Source organism: Melanaphis sacchari, unplaced genomic scaffold, assembly GCF_002803265.2.
Source record: "Melanaphis sacchari strain LSU unplaced genomic scaffold, SCAv2.0 Contig157_pilon_pilon, whole genome shotgun sequence".
NCBI lineage: Eukaryota > Metazoa > Arthropoda > Insecta > Hemiptera > Aphididae > Melanaphis > Melanaphis sacchari.
In genome coordinates this window covers 442,909-469,869 of record NW_020270704.1, presented here as the reverse complement: position 1 = coordinate 469,869, position 26,961 = coordinate 442,909, and the positions used below count along the sequence as shown (strand labels likewise).

Genomic DNA, 26,961 nt, shown 5'->3' with positions numbered 1-26,961 from the left:
TCCTGCAATTACCTATTAGTAGGTACTACATGGCATTCGACTCACACTCCCATCGGTGCATTTTATATTAAATTAAACGCAGGTATTTCGGTGCCTGGTCGTTACGCACATAACAATTTCACAAATTTGAAGTATTTAGCACCTTTTTATTGTTTTAGTACATGTGCTTATCGTTTGGAATATTCAATATATATAAATATATATATTTAGATTAATAGCGATTATAAAATATTGTTTTTTTTTTTTTTTACAAATACATAGTTAGTCTGAACATATTTTGGTAAATAATTAAATAAATAGAATAATTTTCGTGAAAATTGTGGTTAATGTAATAATATAATAACCACATTGGTAATATATACAATTAATCTACAATGCCCAGTAATATATAATTATAAGCTAACAAACAACATCGATTACATTATAATGTATCATTATATATTTTAAATTGCGTAACAAACTTTATAAATTGAACAATATGTAATTAACAACATCATCATACATAACATATAAACTTAATATAACATTCATTTTTAATGTATACAATTAACATAACTAATATATTTATATTATATATATATATATATATATATATATATATATGTATAGGTAATATATTCAAAGCATATAATAAAGGTTTATGTGATTATATTGCATAAGTTACCTGGTTCAACGAACAGAGATAAACAAAATTGATTTGCTATAGTCCCTTAATGAATAAGGTATAAAACTATATAATTGTCTATAACTATATGGTATATGATATAAATAAAATTAAGTTTATGATTAAATTAAGGTAGATAATTACATATTAAAAATCAGTTTACAAATTGTTCGAAGCACATTTACCAATAATTATTCATTTGTACATTCGGTTTGGTCATAAATGATGACTAGATAATATAAAATAATGTGATTATGTGAACGTGGAAATTATGAATGATTGATATTAAAGAAAACTGTGAGTATAAATAAAGCAAACAGTTATTATTAAAATATCTTAGATAGTTAGATATTGTTAATATAAACAAAGTTAAAAAATATAGATGCAGCGCGAAAAATAATTTTCCATTTACGATTTAGCAAAATTATTTTAACCGTAATTCTATATATACATGCATTATATTATAAGCAAAATACAACAACGCAATGATAATTATAATAATAGTAATAGTAATAATATGTGTAGTCTCATTATTCGTTGAAGGTCAAAAAAATCAATATACCCGAGATCAACATTATATGTTTAGGTAGGTGAACGTGATGGCTGCCGATGATAAGTAGGGACAATGTTTAAAAGATGTAATACCACATATTTATTGTGTATAGTATAATAATGATACAATATAGTATGATAATATAATGATTAAAATATTTTATAAAAAAAAATAGTATTGATGTGATGTATTATAAATTATTGAAGTAGTTGTGTATATGAAATTATAGAGTATTATCCATTTTATTCATATAGTTATAAAATATATAAAATAAAACTCTTTTCACGGTAGCAACTGGTCTTTACGGGAGACAGAATTAAACGTATGGGCCCCTCCTAATATGTATAAATTCAATATAGACGTAATATTTTCATGTGATCATTGATTATACAAAATAAGTATATTCGATAATACTTTATCAATAACGAAAATCGGACTACTTACATAAAAAATCTGAAATTTAACATCAAACGGAATAATAAGGGAAAAAATTAATGTTTTTTTTTTTTTATTATCTTATTGTCAGATTTATCAGACATATTAAATACACGTGTTTTCCATTAGTTTTATTACGGTTCAGAGTTATTTATTTTACTGTTTTTTTTTTCAAAAATGGTCATAACCTCTGGACGTTGATAATAAGCCCTCAGATGTATGTATACAGATAATGATATTCTTGACTTGACGTGAAATATTATTATTTAAGAGTACCTATAATAAACTTTTAAAATACTCAATATCCATATAATAATTATAATAATTGTCCTGCTGCATTTTCTGATAATTGTAAATATCGATATATTACGTGCTCAAATGTACACATTTTCTAAATTATAATATAATATAATATCACCTTCCGTCTTTCGTAAAACTTAATAATAATTTATTTTTTTACCGATACAAAATTTGTATTTCCTTATAATTAGTTACATATAAAATGTCAATGCATTCATATGTAATGTCGATTGCTCGTTATGAATGATTGAACTTATCAAAGTGGTATGAATCGAGACCTCTAGTAATTTGGATGATAGCCGACTTGATGCAAAAGAGAAACATATGAAAAATATATCAGATATTGCCTTCATAAAATGTACATAAGTTATATACTTAACTTGAAAATCAAGTTAATATCTTAAAATGTGTATGGTAGAATTATACTTTTAAAACTTAAAAAAAAAACAGAAAATGATGAAATAGCTGGTACGCGTTGCGTATAATATGATGTGGCAAACACGTGTACAGATTACGGTCCCTCGTAGAGGGTGGTCCAACAAAATGTCTTTAAAGTACATTGTGAGTGTTTAAAATACGTGTTTTTAGGTCACAATAAATGAAAAGAGGATTCTTTAACAATTGTTGCTACGAGAACACACAATACAAACGATCCATATATGGTACACGTCAAACCTTTGTCAAATGTAAAATATTTATGACCACGTAGGGATGGTCATTTTAATGGTGTTTAGAAATCGTGTTTTAAAAATTTTAAAGAAAAAAAGAAAGATCTTTGAAGCAGAAAATAAATAAAATCAATATATGAAAATAGTATTATAAGAATAAAAACCACACACACACACACACGAAACTCATAAAAATCGTTGACATGGGTCGTATCCGGTGTATTATATATTATATGAACCATGTGCAGATCTTTGTAAATGGTTTGGGTCGGACGGATAGTCCCCTGCAGACGATTGTATCGTTTGGGTACAAGAATTTATTGAAACCAACTTGAAAATAATAATAATAAATCGACAAAACAAGTAAATGTTCGAAAACCGTTTTATACAATGATCATATTAAATAAGTCGCAGAAGATACCTATTATATATTTTATTTCGGAGCCCCAGCCGAGAGCATCGTATAATGGCACAGGCGACGGTTGATGGTTGATGGCGGTTAGGTGCAGAGGGTATGAAGAACGGGCGGACGGATCCACCCGACGGGCGGTCAAATACGCATGTGAATCGAACTAAGGGAGAAAATAATGAATTCTATCGCATTTCTCAAAAAAAAAAAAATCATAAGATAGTTATTTCATATAATAATATATATAAACGACCTGTATGGTCTGGTGACTGGTGTATGCGTATATAATATAACTATTGGAGTCTCAAGTCGATTATCGAATATAATAAATTTTAAATTATATTGTGGAATAATCGTTGCAAGCCGTATATCACAAATTCTCCTTAGGGGATGATTGGCGGTGGAGAGGTGTCGGGGTGAACCTGTCTCTGTGGTCCTTATACGCGTCCATGTCGATAATATCTAATATACCACCCACCTCCTATCTGAGTTACACCTGTAGGTCAGGGCTGTAGTTAATTTCCACTAAAATTTATTCGAAATATATGCAACATAATGTATACTTTGTATCAATATTTCAAATTGCAAACACTATTCTCGATTATCTACAATGGCGAAAATTATAAACACTATTTTTGGCTTCCTGCAATAGTGCAAATCAAAGGCGTCCTCAAAAAATTGGCCACATATTAAGATATAGAAGGCTCGTGACAAGGATATATTATAACGTTTTCCTAAAAATGTATACGTCGGAGATGTTATACTATTGAATTTTACTTTTTAATTACGCGGCTAGTGCTATCTACAGAATATATCTTGGCACGTGTAACTGACCGATAACAGAAGTACTTTAGTGTAACAAAATTAATCGAAAATTTCCTTAACTCCACCACTGTATCATACTTAGTATGTATATACACGAATAAGATAGCCCTATATAACTATAATATATACGCAGTGGTGACTTATACTATACATAGTGCACTAGAGAACATAAATTTATATTTTTTAAACTGTAATTTATAGTTATTATGTATATCATAAAGTTAGTATTATTTTCAAAGTAATTTTTTTTTTAAGAAAAAAGTTATTGTTTTTGGTATTGATGATTGTGTCTGTTGACGATTTGATAATTTTGCGGTTCACTAATTCGTTGTGCATTATTTAGTACATTATTTTTGACAAGTGTATAAAACAATTTTATCGACACCTTATATGTCACAAAAATATTTATGCACCACCTTACGCAAACCCCACATGTCGCCACTGATATTACCAGGTATAGGTAATTTAATCGAATATAGAATCCACTATAGTTACCATAATGATGTTTATGTTTTGTAGTTTATGACGAATAAAACATTAAAATAGTTTGCCGTCTGCTAGAAATGTTGAATTCAATTAATTTCCGTATTATTTATTTTTCACTATCGTTGTATAATACAACTAATTCGACTATAATTTGTCATGATATTGTGTTTTAAAGTTATAACTTTATACTACTGTAATTATACTGCAGTGTAATACTATCAGTGCTGATATTTTAATACCACAACTCCGATTGTATGTAACCGCTTTGTGGTAACTAGTATATTATATATTATGCCCTTCGATCCCTCCCACGAATACAATGCACGTTATTCTATCCATGTATGTATCAACTATGCGCCGTGCGCGTTTTGAAAGCGACATTCCGTGCACCCCCTCCCCCCGCCCAAAAATCGTGTCACGACGACGAGTCCTCTCTATATCTAAGTTAGTCGACGGTCGTCCCGACTAATTCTTCCCGGTCGCCGTCGTCGCGACTGACGACGAACTGCCGAACTGCGATAGCTGCAATCCGCTGATCGCCGTCTGCGCTGACGTCGCGCCGCTGCTGTGGGTCCGCTTGCTGGCGTTGGCGCCGAAATTGTTAGGCTGGCACGACGACGAAAAGCTCGGGTACCTGTGCGGATCGCGAATGCCGAACATCCGGACAAACCGTTTGCGGGCCGACTCCGGCGCCCGGGCCAGCAGTAGGTTCAGCACCGACCGCTTCCAGCAGAATATGAAGAACACGAACACGCCGCGGAGGGAGTTGATCGCGTCCGTCGCGTACCAGTAGTAAGCGGGCGCATCCACCGCCCACGAGATCACTTCGAAAACGAAAGTCACGCCCATCAGGCAGAACAGCTTTAAGTACAGCGACAACCTGCGAACAACGATATCACGGTGAATCAACAACGTACTACTGCAGCGGCGCGCTCAAAGGGGAGAGGGCGCGATTTGGGGAAGGGGCGTATTTTCACTGTCACCTAATTTCACTTGGCATATTTATTATATGTACGAGTATATAAACATATGAAACTATTTTAGACTTTATGTTTGTTTTCTTTTTCTGGTCTACTTGTAACATAGACAAAACACATTTGTACAAAACATTAAATATCTAGCATAATATATCTTGAAAATACTATTTAGAAGCTTTTATAAATATTTAAATTAAAAAAATAAATTCATAAACATTTAAAAATTGTACGGTTTTCTAAATACTCGTAATTATAGCTTAAAAATTAAAATATAAAAAAAAATAACTAACGAGAGCCCCTGAATAATATTCTTGCCTTTAAATTTGGTTTTAAGTCAAATAACTCTGATATTTAAAATAACATTGATTATTCTGAATGCTAAGTTTAGTATATTATATGTTAGGTATTAAGACAGAGATAAATAAAAAAATACGATATATTATAATGTATTATGTCCTCCACCTCATGAAATATATATTTTTTAAAAAAATATACATTTTAAAATAATCAATTTAAAAGTAAATACCAAGGCTGAGTTCAAACATTTCGTTTTTATTTGTTAGTCTGAGGACAAAAAAAAATATTAAGCCACAATAGACGGTTGTTCGGAATATTTTTAAAATCGGTTTTTCATAAATAACAATATACTATTTCCAGGTGGACGTATAAACCTGTAACCCCTATAATGCTGAGCTTGTTGTTTATGGATTTTTTGTGTATTGTATTTAATGTTTCTTTGAAACGTCCATGATTAAATAAATACAAATGCATACCGTCCTATATGATGGGTCATATTTGAGTGGCGGCAGACACTGTCGACGCCGAGGGTAGATTGTGTTTTGTTATATATATATACGCGTTTTTATCATACATCTTTTCGGCGCCGATACCTAAAAGCAAGATTTTAAAAAGGGTCTCTTTGTATGTGTAAATATATTATATACGCGTATATCTAATGTGTCCTGCACATCTGTCTTGATCGTCCCATTATGATTCTGCAAATACACTCACAAGATAAACCATTTTGCCTAGTTCAAACAACTACCTACTATAATACTAAAATATTATTATAGATCACATCACAAGAAATGCATTTAAAAATTTTAGCTGCTTATCAGTCTCGATCTGCAAAACCTTTTAGAAGGGATTAAGTACTAAGTTATTTTAAGTACATCCTAATATTGATAAATTAGTCATCGCATAAATTTGTAATAAACAGTTTTTACAATATTGTTTTTAAACCATAAAATAGTTAACTATTTTTCCTTAAACGATTTTTGATATTTTATAAATCTTGAAATTAAGTATTTCAAAAATATTATTAGCGTTACACATCATTAGTAAATCCCTAAAAGTATTATAATCGATATGGTGTTGTATCATGTTATGTCAAATAATAAGTACCAACTTTTTCATTAACAACACAAATTTTACCGTCAGAATATAATATAACGATAAACTTATTAATGCTGCCGCAAGCATGCTTAACACATTTTGGTAATTGAACTTTAAAGTGTAAATAAATATATTTTACACTTCTCACACTACACGCCATCTATGTAAGTACAGAGTTATTATTGTCTACTCTATTCTATATATATAATATATATAATCGCATCGAATTTCACGAGTTTGCGTACAATATGCATTTAAAATAACTAAGTGTGATGTTCGAAATTTTTTTTTAAAGATTATACTATATTATAATGTATATAATTCTCACTGAAATTTGAATTTTGGTGCAATCCAGCAAAACAAATATAACATGTTGACGATTACTTTCTCCGAAATAGATACCCACTTCAACAGTTCATACAGATGTTGGTATAGAATATTAATAGAGCAAATATATTTTTGTTTATCAAATACCTAACAATGCTCAGTTAATGTGGCTATCTGTAGTTCAGGTATCGATATTGTATTATAGTATATTATTGCATAATAATGAATTCATGTTTATAGAATATATTATTTTAGTATTATTTAAGATATGAGTTATTGAATTATTAAAAGGGTTTATATCAATACATCGTATCTTATAAATTTATGTATAAACATAAATGTTTCATAAGAGTTTGAAAAAAAATTAGTTTTTAAATGTATATTCCAAGTATATAAGAAATGACTTATTCGCCGCAATATTTAATATTTACATTATATTTTTACACCAAAAGCTTATCGTTAAAATAAATAAAATGTGTGACATTAAAATATGACCTTTAGGAAATTGTATTATATTTTTATATTTGTTGGAACTTAATTGATTAATATTAACTATTAACCATACTACTATTAATTTTCTACAATTTATGAAATTATTATTTACTCTTATTTGAACGTTTTCTAACGATACCTACATTGAATCAATAGTACAAAGTACAACAGACGGTCATCCGGTCAGATAACAAAAAACACCATATTGTAGTTTTAAAGCGTATATACGTATATACTTCTTTCTTCTATTGAAATAAATTTAAAATATACTAAGCCGCATGGAAGGATCGGAATGCTTTTTGAGTTCGATTGTTAACCGAATTCGTGCGACCTTTTCTGAACACACAACCACATGTTATTTTCTTTTATTATAACATGTTCGTTTCTTCTAAATTGTCCGTGACTAAATACGTATGAATGTATAGGTGGGTCAAAGGCACTTAAATGGCGACACTCAGGCGGGCAACAGCACGACGACACGGTTTGACAAGGGTAGATAATATATTGTTATTGAGATTATAGAGAGTATACCTACTCTTTTTTGGAATTTGAAAGCCCTATAGAACCAGTCCCATCTTTGGGATAATATATTGTTTGCAATTGAGTTTCTTTTATTGCATTTTTATATTTATAGTTAACAGCCTATTCACCCTCTTATTATTAGTATATTTTCTTAGGTTTTTAGTTTATAATAGCATTCCAACAAGTTGACCTGCGATACAATATACCAAATACGTACTGAATCTGCGAACCCTCTTATTTTTAAGCCTATTGTTACAAACATTGAACACCTTAAGCACGATCGCACACGTCGATACACGAAATTTTAGCCGACAAAAAAAATACCGCGAGCACAAAAATATTAAAAGAAACCCGGCTTAAATCTGTAAATGAAATATAATATAAATAATATACTATATGAGTTCTAACATGTGGCTAACATATGAAATATACAATTAAATAGTAATATAACGAAATAGTATTGATTTAAGCATGTCGTACAAGATATTATTATGAAATTATGTAGAATAAATTTAAAATATTTTTTTGACATTATTATGTAATTTAATGAACTAAAATGATACCATCATTTCGATTATATTTTGAGTTAAGTTTAGTATATGTGTATGAATTATGGATTTTGAGTTCTGCATTTTAAATGATAACTGATATTGACATTTGGCACCCAACTACTTATACAGACACATTACTATAGATGATGAAGTGTGACGTGTATTAATTAAATTGGTATCTATCCATTTAAAAAAAAAAAAAACTTGTTATAACTTATAAGTCGAATATTAATAAAGAAGCGTGTAGTAAAATAATTAGTAAATTCGTTTTATGTAATGTCCATCAAATTAATAATTACGTATTTTTTTAAATAACGAACAAAAAACATCTTGCTTAAATAATTATTGATCCTATACATATTATATTAACATAAAATAAATGCAACGTTTAAAACCAAATGCTAAGCATGAGTTAAACAAAATATTATTTATATATGTCCACCAGGTTAAAAATTAAATCAAACAATTATATATCAAATTAGTATTATTTTTTTCGATAAAAAAAATATATATATACGTTATTTTAATTATTGGTTCTCTTATTCTCTCTGTATAAATAGTTTATAATAAATCAATCTATAAATGATGATTATATTGTAATTTATGATCATCGTGTGAATGTAATGAATTTAATTTGTACGTAATTCAATAATTATTAATAATGTTATATTTATGACCGAAAATATATGCGCCATACCAATTATTTTTACGAAATAGAATAATCCTTTTAGTAAAATTTGACCCACTACACTGTGCACTATTATTTTTTTTTTAAATATAAACCATGAAAAATGTTCATACTTATTTACCTCATATCATTATGATTATTTTGACGATTCAATACTTTTGACGTGCCCCTACGGATGAATACAATTCTAAAAGCAGTGAATAAGAACAGTATGAAATTGGTTGATAGAAGTAACCCAATAGGTAAATAAAAGAATACACCGACTGATAATTTATCTGAAAAATAAAAATCGGTAGTTAACAAAAAATATCTATAAATGTTTTATTAATAAATGTGCATATTTTTCAACGGAATTAGTTTCTATCTTTTAAATCAGATGTGTCGTATTGTGATAGGTATTTATTTTTAATACATGTGTAGAAATGAGTGATAAAATAAATATCGTTATGTTTATTACTCACTAGAAAACCAACAATCGTAATTGCCAAAATTTGGTTTATAACTACGATCACTAAATAATTGGGTGAATTCAGCTATAGCTGTTAATATTGTTATTCCAATGCTACAACCCCACGCGTAAGCTGAATAAATGATATATTTTTTCTTCTCGTTTTCAATTTTATTCGATGACAAAAGTAGCCTGAATCCGCTGTAATAAAACGTACATTTTTTATGTATAATTTATTAATAACGCTATTTGCATTTTTGTATAATTAAAAAAAATATTACCAACCTAAATGTCCATGCAATATCTGCACACATGACGTTCAACCAGAAAAATGCTGCAAGGAATGAAAATTGTATGACGAAACCTAATAGAAAAAATGTATCAATAGACAAATTCACGAAATATTAAATTTATTTAACAAAATTATCACGCATGATATGACATCTTGATTCACTCAATTATTTTGTCAGAAAAACAATTAGTTAAACCTATACAAATAATTTAGTATCAGTCATTAGTCATTACTAATTACTCATTAGAGAACTAGGTAACTACTTTTTCATTTACATGTTTACGTTTTTTAAAATAACCGAGATAATAGTAATTTTTTTTTGATTATAAATGTGTTGGTGGTATACACTATACCGTGTTGATAATAAGATTAAACTTCGAAATATTGTATTAATAATAATTGAATAAATTAAATATCCTTAACTTATTTTAAACTTCGTTAAATTTAAAACAACGGTTATTTAAGTTATTATTACCCAATATAAAAATATAAATTAATATGAATAAAAAAGTTTTCCACGAGTCAATTATGTTCAATATTTTCCGCCTCGAATAAATTATTAATTTCTAATTTTGAATTTTATTCTTAGTTCTTATAAAAGTTTTTATAATTGTTTTAATAATTTATTTTTCATTCATTTTTTAAAATTACACCGCGTAAATAGAAAAATATTCGCGATCACTGATAAGTACAATAAATTCTACACATCAACAATAGGTAAACAAATATTCTTTAAATAAATAATATATTATTATGTTTATTATCGTACATCACTTTAAATTTCGTATATTTAAAATACATTATTACGCATGCTAAATTAATTTAACTATATAGGTAGGTACCTAGAAATAATCTTCTGAGGACTTCGAAACTAATAAATATCATTTAAAGGGTTTGATTTAAAAAATTATAACCAAATTTTATTTTTTATTTTTTATTCCCATTTTATATAATTAAAATTATTGATAAAAAAAAAATTATATCCTGTAAGACTATTATTATTAGAATTCAATAATTATTATTATTTTTAAAGTTACCAACTAAGAAGTACAAGCAAGATCAATTTTGACAAAAAAAAAAAAAATGCTCACCCAACACTGTTAATTATATATGTATATAGTATATGCAAATATTAATTAATTTAATTTATCATAAATTATAAACTTGAATATAATACTAACTAAATGAATAAATCACTTAAATAAAAATATTCATTCAAGTTTTTTCACTCATAATGTTTTCTCTGTTTCACATACCTATTTTATAATAAGTACCTAAATTATTATATTTTACTCATTATTTATGTTACCTACGTTGTTAGTTAATTATTTTTTTTAAGTTGCACTTAAAATATATTTTATATATTAACGTTTTTCTTGATTTATGTCATATTTTCTATTTATTGATAATATTTTTTTGCACAGATGTACACGTACATTGTGTTAAGATTGAGATGCATATGTATCAATTATAGGAGTATAAATTCTTAGTTGCAACAACTGCCCGGCTAGCTCAGTCGGTAGAGCACGAGACTCTTAATCTCGGGGTCGTGGGTTCGAGCCCCACGTTGGGCGAAAATATTTTTTTATTGTTTGTCATAATTATAATTATTTATTAATATTTATTAGATTCTTAAACAGAGTTTTTATACTTTAAAAGAAGTGAAAGTTAAAAATTTTTCGCACTTATTTTTATAATCGGAAAAACATTTAACTAAATGTTTAAATTGTCATTTTCATTAAACAATCAAATTTTCAAATTTTTTTTTTAATTATTTATAAGCATGAGAAATGTTTAATTTTTCTATTATTGTTAATAAAAAAATAATTATTCTCTGGATCAACATTTTTAAAAATTTAATATACAAGATCTCATAAAAGTTATTATATCTGTATAAAATTATTAAAAATATATATCATGCACAATTTTATTTTATATGAATTTTAAATTTCGATTTGGACGAAATTACTTATTTCAACGATGATTAAATAATTAATGATGTGTTCATTAAATGTATTATAATTTTAAAAATTGTAGGACTAAAAATTCTATATTTTACTATATATGCAATAACGTTTTTGATTTTTTATTAAATAGCTATAATAAATTTATTATTTTTATTATTTTATGGTATTTACTATTTACAGAGAGATGTTATTAAATGTTGAGTTATATAAGTTGATATAATACGGCATGCACTATAAATGTTTATTATTGTAATAATGAAATACAAGTAATATTATAATATAAGTAACATTTTCAAAAAATAAATAGATATTATAATTGAAAAATATCATTCAAATATATTACTAAAACATAAAATAAATGACTATAATATAGCTTTATCACTAAATATCATAGATTAAATATTTATTTATTTATTTTAAGCAAGGTGGATATATCGACCTTGATTTAAAGCACGGTATATTATAATATACCGTGATTTAAAGCAACCACGTAGAATCATTAATTAGCTTAATTTAACGGACCGAAGTTCGTACTAATATAGTTTATTTAATCTATGGTGATATTGATTGATTTAAACCATTTTTACTCAGAATCGTCGTTCATACATAAATTTGATGTATCACATTATAATATAATGATATTATATCAATATAGCATTGAATTCAAATTTAATGTATCTGTAAAAGTGACCAACTCGAAATTCAATGTACCTACAGCAGAGCGGTACTCATTTATTTATTTTTTTTTTAATACGTTTTTTTAGTTAATAATATAGTATTATTACTCATTAGTCATTAAAAATCGGATACACAACTGACTAGATAACCTAAACCACCGATTTGAATGTTTTTTACTGTTTCCACTGATTAAAATAGAAGTGTATTATTGGTTTTTAATTTTAATGTACAATATAATAAGCACATTTAACAATCCTAGTGATTTAACATTTTTATAAAAGTCGACAAAAACTATGGTTGTATCGCCTTGTCTGTTTTTTTTTTCAAGAAAATTCTAGATAATACCTACACTTTTCTAAATCAATTAAAAAATATCTACACATTGCGCATATCAATTTTGTAGCCAAGTCACATAAAATACTACAGATACGGGAAGTCGGTTCGATGTTAGTATGTTACAGTTACAGTATCTATTCAATACCTACGTGAAATTTTATTTTTATGTTTTTGGAATATTTGGCACAATAGCGTACATTTCACATTGGAAATTTTTAAATTTAAATCTCTTAAACCTATTATTATTAACACACCGTTAAACGTTTTGAAGTGCGTAATCAATTACCTAATTTCTTGAGGAGGTCTAACACGAACAAAATGTAATTTTAACAAATCTTTAAGTTTTTAATGCAATGACTAGGTTTTTTTTTCAATACTGCGCTTTCAAGAGGACACTATACACACGTAAATATATTGAGACCAAAAACTAGGCTCGCACGAACGCGTTTCACGTGAGCTATAATCATTCTAGTGATTCAAAATTTTAAATGACATAAAAGGCGATTTTTTCTGTGACTTAGTGATTTTAAATTTTTCATCAAAATAATTGTCCGAGAATTTTTTGGAGCGCACTGCAGTCGGGAGTAACCGAATTGGTTTCCGTTTGGCCGAATCGGTTTCCGTTTAAAAAAGGTATTTTATTAGCTTAAGCCGAATTGGTTCCTGTTTGTGTATAGGTAATTTTTAATTTTTAATAATTGCTACAAAATATAAATTAGATGGTATAAAATAAAAATATACCTACACGGCTACACTCTATAGTCTATAGCAGTTAGTAAATATTTTTCAAAAAAAAATTTGCGGGCCAAGTTTTAAGTGTCATTTTTATACTTATACACTAAAAACTAAAGGCAAAGATACATACAAAATTCATTTATTTAAATGTGACTTAATATATTATGAAATGACTTTTATTATAATTACTGTTGCCAAAAATATTTATAAAAATATAAACAAAGTAGTTGTTTATATTTGACTTATTATAACTACAAAATTATCGTTGAAAAAATATGATGAACATTAACACAGTCGAGCTATGACTATAGTTGATTTCCAAATCAACTATTTAAAATTGTAGGTATATACGAGTATTATATCATTTTTTAAAAAACACATAAAACACACATTAACGCACATTTTTAACCAAGCCTAATTTTTAGTTGACAGTCCTAAGCCTGTAAAATCGAGAAGGAAAATGTGCGTAATTAAACGGGAACCAATTCGGCACACGGAGTTGGAGCTCGGGAACCAATTCGGTATCAGCCCCGCAGCCACGTGTCACACGATATTATAATAACGCGATGGTACGAGTTTTCAAAAATTTTCCCAACCCACAAACCCTTCGGATCGTTATGCATATTATATAATATTATAATATATAGGTACGTGCCAGTGACGACGACCGTTATCATAATAATTATATTTACCGGCGATGACGCATGCGTATTTGTTGAACAGCCCGCGGACCAGCGTGGTGGCCGCCAGCGTGGCGTACGACACGAACAGGCAGACGGTGTGCGCGATCAGGTTGCCCGAGTGGACGGTGACGCGGAGCTCGGGCAGCACGGCGTATATGAGCAGCGTGGCGGCCAGGAATATGGTGCCGACCACGAAGTAGGCGCCGTACAGTATCTCGCGGAACGCTAGCGGGCCGGCGGCGTCCGCCACGCCGGCGGCCAGTCGGCAGGCGAGCATCACGCCCGTGTACGTGGGCGGCGTCGTGTTCGCGGCGGCCTCCATCGCGTCCACGCAGTAGTCGTCGCGATCGATGGGCAACCGGCCGCCGTCCACCTGCACGCGGCCGTCCGGCAGCAGGCCGTAGCCCGCCTGCGGCTTCTTCGAGGTCTTCTTCGGGTCCGCGCCAAGCAGGTACCAGCCGCGGGTGCCGCAGTTCGGCGGCTTCAGGCCGTAGAAGTACAGGTCCTTATCTGCGGAGACGAGATAAATAAGCGCGTTACACGCGTTCCGCACATACACGGGGGGGGACCGTTTTCCTACAAAAATGAGATACCCGAGTACCCGCCGTTTACTCCGCCCAACGATTTCTTTCGAAAAAGAAAAAATTAATAATAGTTTGTGATGGCATTGAAAGTGTGCCCACTTTTCTCCGCGCATGACCTGATGACCTTTGTTTTTCCTACCGATTAAATAAATCGTATTATGACTTATGGGGATCTATTAAATACTAAAACGATTTATTTATTTATTTTTAGGTTAATTTATTAAATTACGATACGCATTGTTGTTTGACTCGTATTCTTGTACACAAAGCGTTTCATAATAATTACTGATATCAATGATATAAACGCCACGTAAGTTACCACAGAATTGGCGGAGATTTGTGTATTTTTATGTTTTAATTTGAAGTTCCAGTAAGTATATACCTAATCAAATCGACAAAAGGATGGCGATTGAAGATAAACGGCGGAAAAACATAATAGGTACCTTTACCTACCAATATCTCATTTTTGTATAAGTTGAACAACTAAACAGCGTTAACACTAGAGTAATTATAAAAATATCACAATATACAACAATACTATACTTTTAATAATAATAATAATAATGATAATAGTAGACTTTTTTTTAATTTTATTTTTTTTCATCTACTTTTAGTCGCAGTGTCTTTGCCATTATAAATTAAATTTACTTTTTATATTTAAAAAATAGAAGCACAGAAAAAACTATTCCTGAGCTAAATATTGTTAGTTCGAGCGAATCCGTTATATTATATAAATTATATGCTAGATGTAATCGGAGTATTTACTTAGATTCAATAACCGTTGAAAACAGTATTTCCTACCTAAATTAGGAGCTAGGTGAATTGAATCTGCGATAATTTGGGTTCGTTTTGAAAGCGGTAAGTTGGAGTCTCGGGTATAAAATAGTAGTAGGTAAGTTGGGTCCCGGCTATAAATCATTGGCGCAATTAGGTCTAAAATATTAAAAACTTAAAACTTTAACATTTCATATTTATATAATTTATTTTTGAATAATTGTTAAAATAATACGTCATATTGCATACCGTGTGGTACACCGCCTGGACACCAATTAATTCTACGCATGATGTTAATGTGTGTATTAGTGATGGGCAACGATATCGATAATTCGATACGATATCGATATCGTGACAAATTATCGACATCGATATTATTTTGTATTGTACGATATATCGTTATATCGAAAATAATATTTTTCAAGAAAAATACATGGTATTTACTATTTAGTATTTACTATTTGTAGGTTTTAAGCTATAATAAATAATAATAGGTGTCAGCTGATAACGTTTGGTGTACACTACGCGTGTTCCAGTGAAATGTCAATTATTGTACACTATTAATAATTCATTATAATGTTATCTAAAAAGGAAACAGGTTTTTTTTATATTGCCAACAATGTTATAACTTTTATTGAATATTATATTTAGCTGGCTTTTAAGAGGAATACGGTATAGTACCACACTACCACTGGATATTCCATAATTCACAGTGTAATTTGTGTCGTCGGTGTGATGTAAACCTTCCGTTATTTTTCGAACATTTCTAACATCGTATAGTGATTACTGATTAATAATCAAATTATTACTAAAAGTTTTTTTTTTAATTGTTTAGGTAAACATAAAATTATATTTTCGATACGATATCGATATCGTACAAATAACGATATCGCGATAAAATATCGGAAAAATCTGAACGATATCGATACACAAAATTATATCGTTGCCCAACACTAGTGTGTATACTGTATAGACAGGTACCTATATTGTAAAATTTAACGTACTATATTATTTAGGGTATTGACATTTTTTTCCCGGTACACAATTTTTTAATAATTTATACCATATATTATTTATTGAGAGCATAATATTATTATAAAAACCACATACATTTTAATTTATATATTTTTTTCCGGGACTCAACTTACCTACAACCTTTTTTTTTCCAGGACCCAATTTACCGAGATAAGGTCATTTGGGACCCAATTTATCAATCCCCCTAAATTATACGTGCCGCAATCGGGACGTGAAAAAGAAAAAAAGGTCAAACTCACAAACCCATGATGGCGATAAAACAATTGCACTACCTATTGTCACCGAAATTATCGTTATATTATATTATTATATATAGGTAATGTATAGTTTTGTGAATTTTTTCATACATTTACACATGAAATTAATGTTTATAATTATGTTCCGTCTACATAAATTAATATTAATACATAATATTTGAAACACTTGTTCACGTTAATCATATATATGCTACTAATGAATGTACATAACAATTCTATATTAATAAATAATAATCAATAATAATACTTGCAAGCACAATATAAAATTGATTATAAAATGTATCATACCATAATATTTTTGTTAAAAAATAACTATTATTTATCATATTTGTATACAAATAGTATACAATATGCCAATATCATATATTTAAACAGTGGCGTAGTTCAGTAGTTGTTATAGGGGAGATGATAGGGATAGATCCCCCTCCCAAAACCTTTTCTTTTTTTTTAAATATTGAATGCATTGATTTATACTCGAAGTAAGATTATAATAAAATTACCCATATTATGATATATCACGGATATAATTATGCAACATAGGGCTATAAGGGCATATTTATAAGCCCCCCCCTCCATTTTATGTTTATCCAATAAATGATATACCCATATCCTCCACAACAAAATCATATCTACGCCACAGTACATGGTTCTTCAAGGTTCTAGGTCACTTTGTACGGTCAGGCATTAAAAGTGCGAAACGCATACACTTTGTACGGTCTGATAAAAAGGTACATTGCAGAACGCGGACACTTTGTACTATTAATTATTATATACATAAAGTGTATATTATAAATATAAGTTTTATACATAAGTAGTAACTAATAATTATGTATAGTATTAATTATTAAAATCGAAAAAATAAAAATAAAATTGTTATAAAACATTGGTTGTATAATAATAATAATAATCTAAATAAACAAATAATCAATAATATCATTCAAACTACATGTAAAATTGTGTACAATATAAATATCAAAAAAATCAAAAAAAATGTCAAAAAGTAGTATAATATATAAATAGTATTTAGATGTTATGATTTTTAGATTATTAGCTAATAAAAAATATTATAATAATAATATTATAATCTATATTAAATATGAATGTCAAATGACAATATAAATATTAATATTTGACATATTTCCATATTATATTATACTATTTTTATTTTTATTGGCTAATAATCTAAAAATTATAACATCTAAATACTATTTATATATTATACTACTTTTTGACATTTTTTTTTTTTTGATATTTATATTGTACACAATTTTACATGTAGTTTGAATGATATTATTGATTATTTATTTATTTAGATTATTATTATTATTATTATTATTATTATTATACAATCAATGTTTTATAACAATTTTATTTTTATTTTTTCTATTTTAATAATTAACACTATACATAATTATTGGTTACTACTTATGTATAAAAATTATATTTATAATATACACTTTATATATATAATAGTACAGAGTGTCCGCGTTCTGCAATGTACCTTTTTACCAGACCGTACAAAGTGTCCGCGTTCTGCATTTTATACAATGGACAGTAAAAAGTGACCGTTTACCACAGTACATTTATAACTATTAGCATAGAATCATTAAGTACATAATATTATGTTGATGACCAACGAGTACGTGTGTTATAGCGCGTGTGTTCATACTCGAATAATCGAAGTTCTACTGCACTGTTTATGCACGATAAAAGCTATTTCCGAACTTCCAGATGTATCGTAGGAATAATAATATCATACACACATGTATAAGTTATTTATAATATTTCAGTCTGTACCGACGACATGGCACTACAGTGGACTCCGCGAAAACTGATTGAAATTAGACGAAGAAATTTTATTCATATACATAAACCTTTAACATATGAAACGAATGTATATATACTCTAATGTGCATAGATTAAAATATAATATATTGTATTGATTAAACGGTTGCATCCAAAAACCGCACACTTTTGATTTTGACCCTAAAAAGGTCGATAGCCAAAAACCGCACAGTTTATCGGTCATTGTATAACAAATTACCGTACATTTATAATGGGTTAAAACCGCACACTATTTTTAGTGAAAATAGTGAAAAGATAAGATTATAAGATATTTACTATTCAATAATCAAGTATTTAGTTTTTTAAAAACGTCGGCAGTCGGTTTCAGCCAATCAAACTTTGAAAGTTTTAAATTTTTTTTAAATTTTTTAAATACCTATACATTTTTAGTTTTACATTTTTTTTTTTTAATTAATATTTTAAATTATTGAATATATACATTTTTAAGTTGATATTTTTTTTAAATTAATATTTAAAATTTTTAAATACATACATATTTTTTGATGAACTATGAAAATAATGAGAACAAATAATTAATTATACATAATAATACGCGTTTTTTGTTTATCGACCTTTTTGGGGTCGTCAAAATCTTAACTGTGCGGTTTTTTGGATACGACAATTTTTAAAATGTGTGCGGTTTTAACCTACCAAAAGTGTGCGGTTTTGTCCTGTTATTTATCAAAAGTGTGCGGTTTTTGGAGTCAACGGATTAAACGTACCTAATTGTGTATACATTTCTATGAACTTGTATAGGTATCAAAAGGGGAAATTGATAATATTTCAATCGGTCAGAATATACTTATACAACATATCTATTTAAACTCTGCGTACACGAGCTGCTGCTGGATGAGATAAAGCGCGATAAATACAAATCGGGCCTCCCGATGTGGGGGGGTAGGGGATCGGCCTGTTTTAAATTTTGGCATCGTGAAAACCCACAAAAAAAAAAAAAAATAAACCTCAAGCGGTGGTGCCACAACAACGTCATGATATCACGATATCGTCGTATGCGACTAAGTGGGGGCGGGGAGGGGAGGGAAGACACTCACGTTGCAGTTCTGTGCCGTTGGCGAGTTTCATGTGTATGGCGGCTGTGGCGTTGACCGCGGACTGCACCTTCCGGCACCCGATGAAGTCGTTCATGTTGTGCTTCTGGTAAGCGAGCATGAGACCTTTGCCGCAGCACTTCGGCACGCACGTCATCCTCGAGCACGGCCGGCACACGAGCGCCACGTACCTGTACGTGATGGACTGCGTCGTTTCGTTGACCGCCGCCGCCGCCGCCGCCGCCGTCGCCGTCGTGGTCGAGGCCGAGGTCACGGCGGGCGTCGTGCTGGTAGCCGGGGCGGTCGTGGCCGTCTTGTGGGCGCTACTTCTGTTCACCGTGATGTCGTCCACCAGCGACACGCGGTCGACGCAGTACTCGGCGCTGGTGAACGTCAGCCGCCCGGAAACGCCGGCCGACCGGTTTTCCTGTCCAAACATCATCAGCCGCCCGTCGTCCAGCACGGCCACGTCTTCGTCGATGATGGTCATCTGCCGGGCGCCTATGTCGCACGGCATGCGGCCGTCCATTTCGAACAACCGGCTGTCCGGTTCGAACTTCGCCGACAGGTTCGAAGCCTGCAGGAACTCCATGTAGGAAGGTATCCACCTGCGGAGAAGGAAGCATAAAAATCGGACGTGAGCTTTCGGTTCTCCGTCGCGAATATAGGTATCTGGTATATATATATATATATTTATATATAATATATTGGCGAAAGAATGTATAAGGGATTGCAAGTAGTGGGATGTTCGAATTAAATTGCAACCTACATATTATATGCTGCGGCACAGTGGTATCTTCTTCTCGGGAACAATGATGGCGTAGTTATGATTTTGTTCTGGGGGGGGGGGGGATATATAATTTATCGAATAAACATAAAGCGAGGGGCTTATAACCGCCATACCCTTATAACAGCTCTATATTGCATATTATTTTATCCGTGGTTTAAACATAATAATATAGGAAATTTTATAATCTTATGTCGAGTACAAGTCAGTTCATTAAACATTAAAAATAAAGGTTTTGCGGGGGGGGGGGATCCATCACTCTATAACCCTCCCACCATAACTACGCCACTGCTCGGTAATTCGGTTTCGGTGTACGTATTTTATTTTCACGTTTTTTTTCTCCAAAAATTAGTTGTTAAACAATTTTTTGTCACGCGTGAAACTCGAGCAAACCGAATACGTTGTACAGCCCCCTCGATTCGCCGAAATTCAAAATTCGGAGTTTACCTCCTGCAGTCAATGACGCCAATGTTAACGGCGCTTGTGCGCGGGACGACATAGATATTTCGTACTTATGCGTATTTAAGTATTACCGACCAGGGTATAGAGTTGCTGTTGGAGACGGAGAACGTAAAGTCTTCCGGTGCAGTGGCTGCGGCCGAGTCGTCGTCCGACGACCAAGCGTACGACTCGCGCTGGCTCTGGCTGTCCGCCACGAACCCGGTGCACGAGAACGTGTCGATCGCCAACATCATGTCCCTGGGACAGCATTTGGTCACCTTGGCGCCGACGGCGGTGGCTGCTGGACAGGACGCCCACGCCGCGATCCACGCGATCACGTACGCTCGTGCCGTCATCGTACCCACTACGGCGACGATGCAGATCCGAACCGGAAACAACGGATCACGTTCGGGTGACACCTTTCGATCACTTCCACGCACTTGTGCTGCCGCTGCACCATAATTTCTGAAAAACGAAAATTCACGAGTAAATTAAAAAATTCAAATAATTCTTACGCGACCACGTCGAAAATAAATAATCTATGAACTTTCAACGTGTCAAATTTCACATGCAATTTTATAGCGGCAGGCTGACAACACACCGACATGATTGTATGATATAAAAATAAACGATTTCAAATATTATGAGAAATATTTAATTCTATTTTTTCTACGAATATAATACATACCCACTAGACTAACATACACACTCGGAATACATCGAAATACAGAGAAATATCGATCACGAGTGTCGAAATTTTAAATATTAAGACTGCTAACGTAAGACCACCTGATGGCAGGTTGATATATTTTTGCCTTTTGGTGATTTTCCAACTTGTCGACATTCGATTCGCCGACAATCAGTATTCACCTCACTTTGTTAAAATTAAATCATAATAAATATAAATACAATTATTGATTTAAATTTGTATAAGGTATGGTATATATTTATATAATATTATAACAATACAAAGTGGACAAGTAGGTAACCGCTCAACTGTACAGCAAATAAGTGACTATTACCTAGTCTTTGAGTGTAGATATATAAAATAACAATGGATATTTTAAAATTTAATTTCTATAATTGAATAACAGTTAGGTATAATAATTATAAATTATATATTTATAATTGTTATACACCACTGCATTCGAATAATTATTATTCTTAGTGGAGATGGTTTTTCAACCAATATTAAAAATTATCTATTGAATTGATTGTAATATATTTTTCTTATCGTTCTTATAAACTTTTGAACTATTACTCACTTATCGTAAATCGATGTGAATAAGTTCATGGTATAAATGGGCAATAATATAAAATTAATCGAATTAATAATATGATAACAACGTCATTGAATATAGTAAAATGTAATAATATAATACGTACGTTAAGGTTTCAAATCCTCATGAACAATATTTTTTTACTCAAACTAGATATCGAAAAATACATACAGCAGAACAAGTTCTCTGTTTTTATTCACATAATATACGATTTGTATGATGGATAGCAAGAGTAATTCTAATGTATTTAAATCATTGCATGTTATTGATAAAAGGGTAATTTTTCACGATTTACATCTAGTTTTATATTAAATGTATCAAATAATATTAAAGTAAAACGAGCAACAAGCCGTATTAACTGAAAAAAATAAGAATACAAAATAACACATATATTTTATCGTAGATAAAGCGAGTCTCCCAGGACCAGGAGGTTGATACGCCGCAATGTGTATCATACCTAATAATAAATTATAAAACATAAATATGAATACGTTATTGCTGTAATAAATTGTGTTACACGCATGGCGTGTACCTTATTGTAAATTATCAACGTTATATACATAGAAATTTATCCTGAGACCACACACTACACTACAGTGATATTATATTTGATTGTTAGTAATGCAATGTATTATTGTAAAGCTAGATACATTATTATTATGAACACAATACGGATGGTATGAGGAAGCGTAGTAATTAAATGCATTTCGACCACGAAATATTTTTTTCGATAAATATTATCAATTACCTACCAAATGCACGTTGATATCATAATACTGTTTTGTGCACATATTATAAATAGGTTAAATCAGAGGTAACCAAAACCGACTGATATTAGACTCGTTAAATAAAAACATAATTACATTGCTGCGCTAAAAACCACGTCAGCAAAACTTACAATTGGTCGAATTTTGCAGGTTAAACGATACATATCGAATATAGCGTGTCGTAATCGTCTTATACTCTAATGCGGACTAATTAGTTCATTTATAATTCATGTACCTATACGATAATATGTACAATAATATACTAATACCGATAGGTTGAAAAGTACACGAGTACCTACTTATTTTTTTTTTTTAGAATTATTTTTCAGGCACAAACATACTTTAAAAAAAAGAATACTGCTATTTTAGTTAATATTGTATTGTACATAGCTTTGAAAGAAAATTATAACTGAAAAAATCGATATTAGTATGTGTATTATAATATGTACGACAGGTATTTTAATAATTCTCAAAGACATTGATTTTGTCCAAACGATAAAATAACCATTTGAAGCCTGACCGCGAATACACAATTTAAATAAAATTCATATTTCTTAAGATTTTAAAATAAACAGCGAATAAATTAGAAATCTAATTTATATTGTAAGCTTTAATACGTAGGTGTATTCCAATATTTCCTATACTCCTATAATTATAGGATATTATACATACATTATTTTATTATATAATATCCTCATATTAATTGAATAAGTTTGTTGAGTATTTTTTATAAAAATAAAAATAATTTATCATAATATTGATTTAAAAATTTGGTCTTCTAGCTCGTATAATTTATCTCTGATTTATTAGACTGTGCATAAAGTTCTAAATAAACCATTTAAATACTATACATTTTTATATTTTGGAAATTATAATATAACTATACAATCAAAATGTATTAATGGAAATTTGTTAAAATAAAATAAACTACGTCGTTATTATAACCCTCAAGAATAATATTAACGTATTATCATATTATAATTTTTTAAGTTAAAACTAAGATTATTGTTAATTATTGAGACGACTTATCTATTCTTAAAAATATATTGTTCCATGTATGTTAGTCAAATTTAATATATTATAATTGTACATATAAATTAAATTACACACAAAATAATGTGGCCGACGAATAAAATATAATGAATCATATCTATAGGTCGAAAATCAATCCATCATTATTTTTAATGTGTACGATTCATTTGAAATATTTAATGATTTTTTTATCTAACTTAGTTTACTCAAAATATTAACATAATTGTAATAAAGATTATTTGATTTGTTTAAACACGTGTTAAATGTCAATTTGATAAAATTATGCGTAAAAAAAAATAGTGTATCAAACAAATTATATGATATCGTGATATTAAATAGTACGTCTAGTACGGCTTCATTTATGCAAATTCAAAAACAAATATCAAACAACTTAACTAACTTAATTGTTAGCTAAAAATAAAACAGACCATTTTTTTAAAAATTAAGACTAAAATTGTTATTAATAAAGCAACCTAGTCTATCCAAAAACAAAAAAAAATATTCCAAGTGTGTTAATTAAATTTAATATTTTATAAATTATTACACACAAAATAATGTGGCCGACGAATAAAATACAGTAATGAATCATATTTTCAAGTCAAAAATCCATCCGTTATTAATATTAATTTGTTCGAGTCATTGGAAACGTTTAATGGTTTTTATTTTTTTATTTTTTTTTATCTGGTTTAATTTACTCAACATAATAATATAATTGTAATAAAGATAATAATTATTTGATTTTTTTTCGAACACGTTATAAATGTTGGTTCGACATAATTGTGTGGAGAAATATATAATACTAAACAAATTATGAATGCCACGATATTAATAACTGAATGTTCTTTTATGACCCTTATACACTATGTGAATTATTTGTGGGCGGACGTGATTGTAACTCGCTGCGAACATTCGTTTAAAATTAAACAGTTTTTGTTTGACTAGACCATTCACACTACAGAAAACGAGTGCAGAATAAAACTGCCATCGCCGCGAAGATTAAAAGACGGCATCTGAAACTAAACAGTTAGAAACCTAGCATGATACGTATTTTAACTTCGATAACAGATTCATATTAAGTTTAAATTCAAAAACAAGGAACAGTTTAACAGTATGAACTCTGCAAGTATCAGCTATAAGTGCAATCACAATCTCTAACTCGGAGGAGGGCGGACTGGAAAAATTAATGTCATACAGATTCATAAAAGCTAAGCATCCCCCTCCAACACTATTTCTGTATTACTTCAAATTTTATATCATTAGTTAAATATTTCTTAACAGATTCCACAGTAAATTATTCATTCATTTAAGTAATACTTTTAATTATTTCGTTCAAAATGTATTTTAAATTTATTATTTTTTTTACGCCAATATGGCAATATATTAAACATAAGTACTTACATATTTTACACTTTTCAATCATATTAGGGTAACAATACATACATAATACCTGTAAATTCTATACGGGTGGGGCAAGTTGGGCAGCTGCAATTCAGATGAGTCAATTTTATCGTCCAAATCAAGTATATAAATTGCTGGAAATATAATAAGGCAATCTAATATCTAAAATCATGAGTAATAGCAATAAATTATCTTTGAAAATATCTACAATAATAATTATGGACAAGGACTGTGTGAACAAAAATTCTTCCAACGCCTCCTTCTCCTGTCAGCAATGTCCGCGTACGCTTATGATTAACACATATAGGTATAGGCATTTGTGTAATTGTCTATTAAAAACAATTATTGTTTTACATAAATTAATAACCAATAATATTATAAATTAAAGTGAAACAACGTCTTGTTTATTTGTTGCCATTAAATACTTTTAGACATTTATTTTAATATTTCTTCGCCAATTATTTTACTAGATAACATGTTTTTTACTATATTAAATTTTCAACAAGGCAGTGAATATAATATCTTACACCATTGAATTACGCAGCCGTTATTTTTCATACTGCGTACATCAGAAAAATTCCATTCTTAAGTACTTACCTATCTACAGGAATATTTATACTAGCAATGTTAAGCGTAATAATTGTATTAATTTCTATTTTTATTTTGTACAATAGTGTCGCTAACCATATCGTCTTCAATATGAACTACTTTGATAATTATTAATATATAAACTTTTAGAAAACTATATTCAGTATCATTTAATTTTGAAGTAAAAAATCAGTATGTAGTATGTACCTATATTACACTTAATTTACATTTTTAACGAAAAGACGATGTGTTTTAAAATCCTAATGTAAAGCTGATAAATATTCAATCGTTTTAGAGAGTGTAGTTTTGTAGAGCTGAGCGAATGAACAGCTGGTTTTTAATAGTAGTATGCATTTTCGTTTTCAAAAAAATTCTTATATAACATAGTGGCAATAAAATAAATCATAAGATTATTCTCAGAAACACGTTAAGCTGCGTGATATTTTGTAAAGGGACCTGCAGTGTATAGTTTATTGTAGTTTTCAAGAAAAACGACAAAAAAATGTGTGTGGACGATTCCAGCACAATGGATATCTTTCGATCAATCTTTAAACACTGTACGAGCAAATACCAAAATGTACCTTTTATGTTTCATGTATCCGCTGTCACACCCATATTGGCCTTAATAATTTATGACATTATGTAGTGGTCGTTAGTTGTTATAAGCGTGTAAATTCTTCAGGGTTTTTTTTT

General features: G+C 29.9%; 1 protein-coding gene and 1 non-coding gene across 3 annotated transcripts in view; one reads left to right on the top strand and one right to left on the bottom strand.

Moving 5' to 3' along the window:
• Positions 1-584: 584 nt before the first annotated feature.
• The window catches only part of LOC112592099 (probable G-protein coupled receptor Mth-like 1), a 31,165-nt gene continuing 4,788 nt past the window's right edge, over positions 585-26,961 (bottom strand). Inside the window, exons 1-8 of one of the 2 annotated variants that reach the window (XM_025336081.1) lie at positions 21,892-22,051; positions 21,300-21,668; positions 19,979-20,583; positions 14,441-14,941; positions 10,026-10,104; positions 9,754-9,941; positions 9,414-9,567; positions 585-5,220 (exon numbers count right to left, since the gene is read on the bottom strand). In XM_025336081.1, the coding sequence (XP_025191866.1) occupies positions 4,806-5,220; positions 9,414-9,567; positions 9,754-9,941; positions 10,026-10,104; positions 14,441-14,941; positions 19,979-20,583; positions 21,300-21,559 (2,202 nt within the window). In that variant the 5' untranslated portion in view covers positions 21,560-21,668; positions 21,892-22,051 and the 3' untranslated portion in view covers positions 585-4,805. Of the gene's footprint in view, positions 5,221-9,413; positions 9,568-9,753; positions 9,942-10,025; positions 10,105-14,440; positions 14,942-19,978; positions 20,584-21,299; positions 21,669-21,891; positions 22,052-26,961 lie in introns of those variants that run through there. The other variant, XM_025336080.1, reaches the window with a different exon arrangement.
• On the top strand, positions 11,534-11,606 carry Trnak-cuu. The gene has a single exon. It is a non-coding gene; the product is annotated as a tRNA-Lys (tRNA).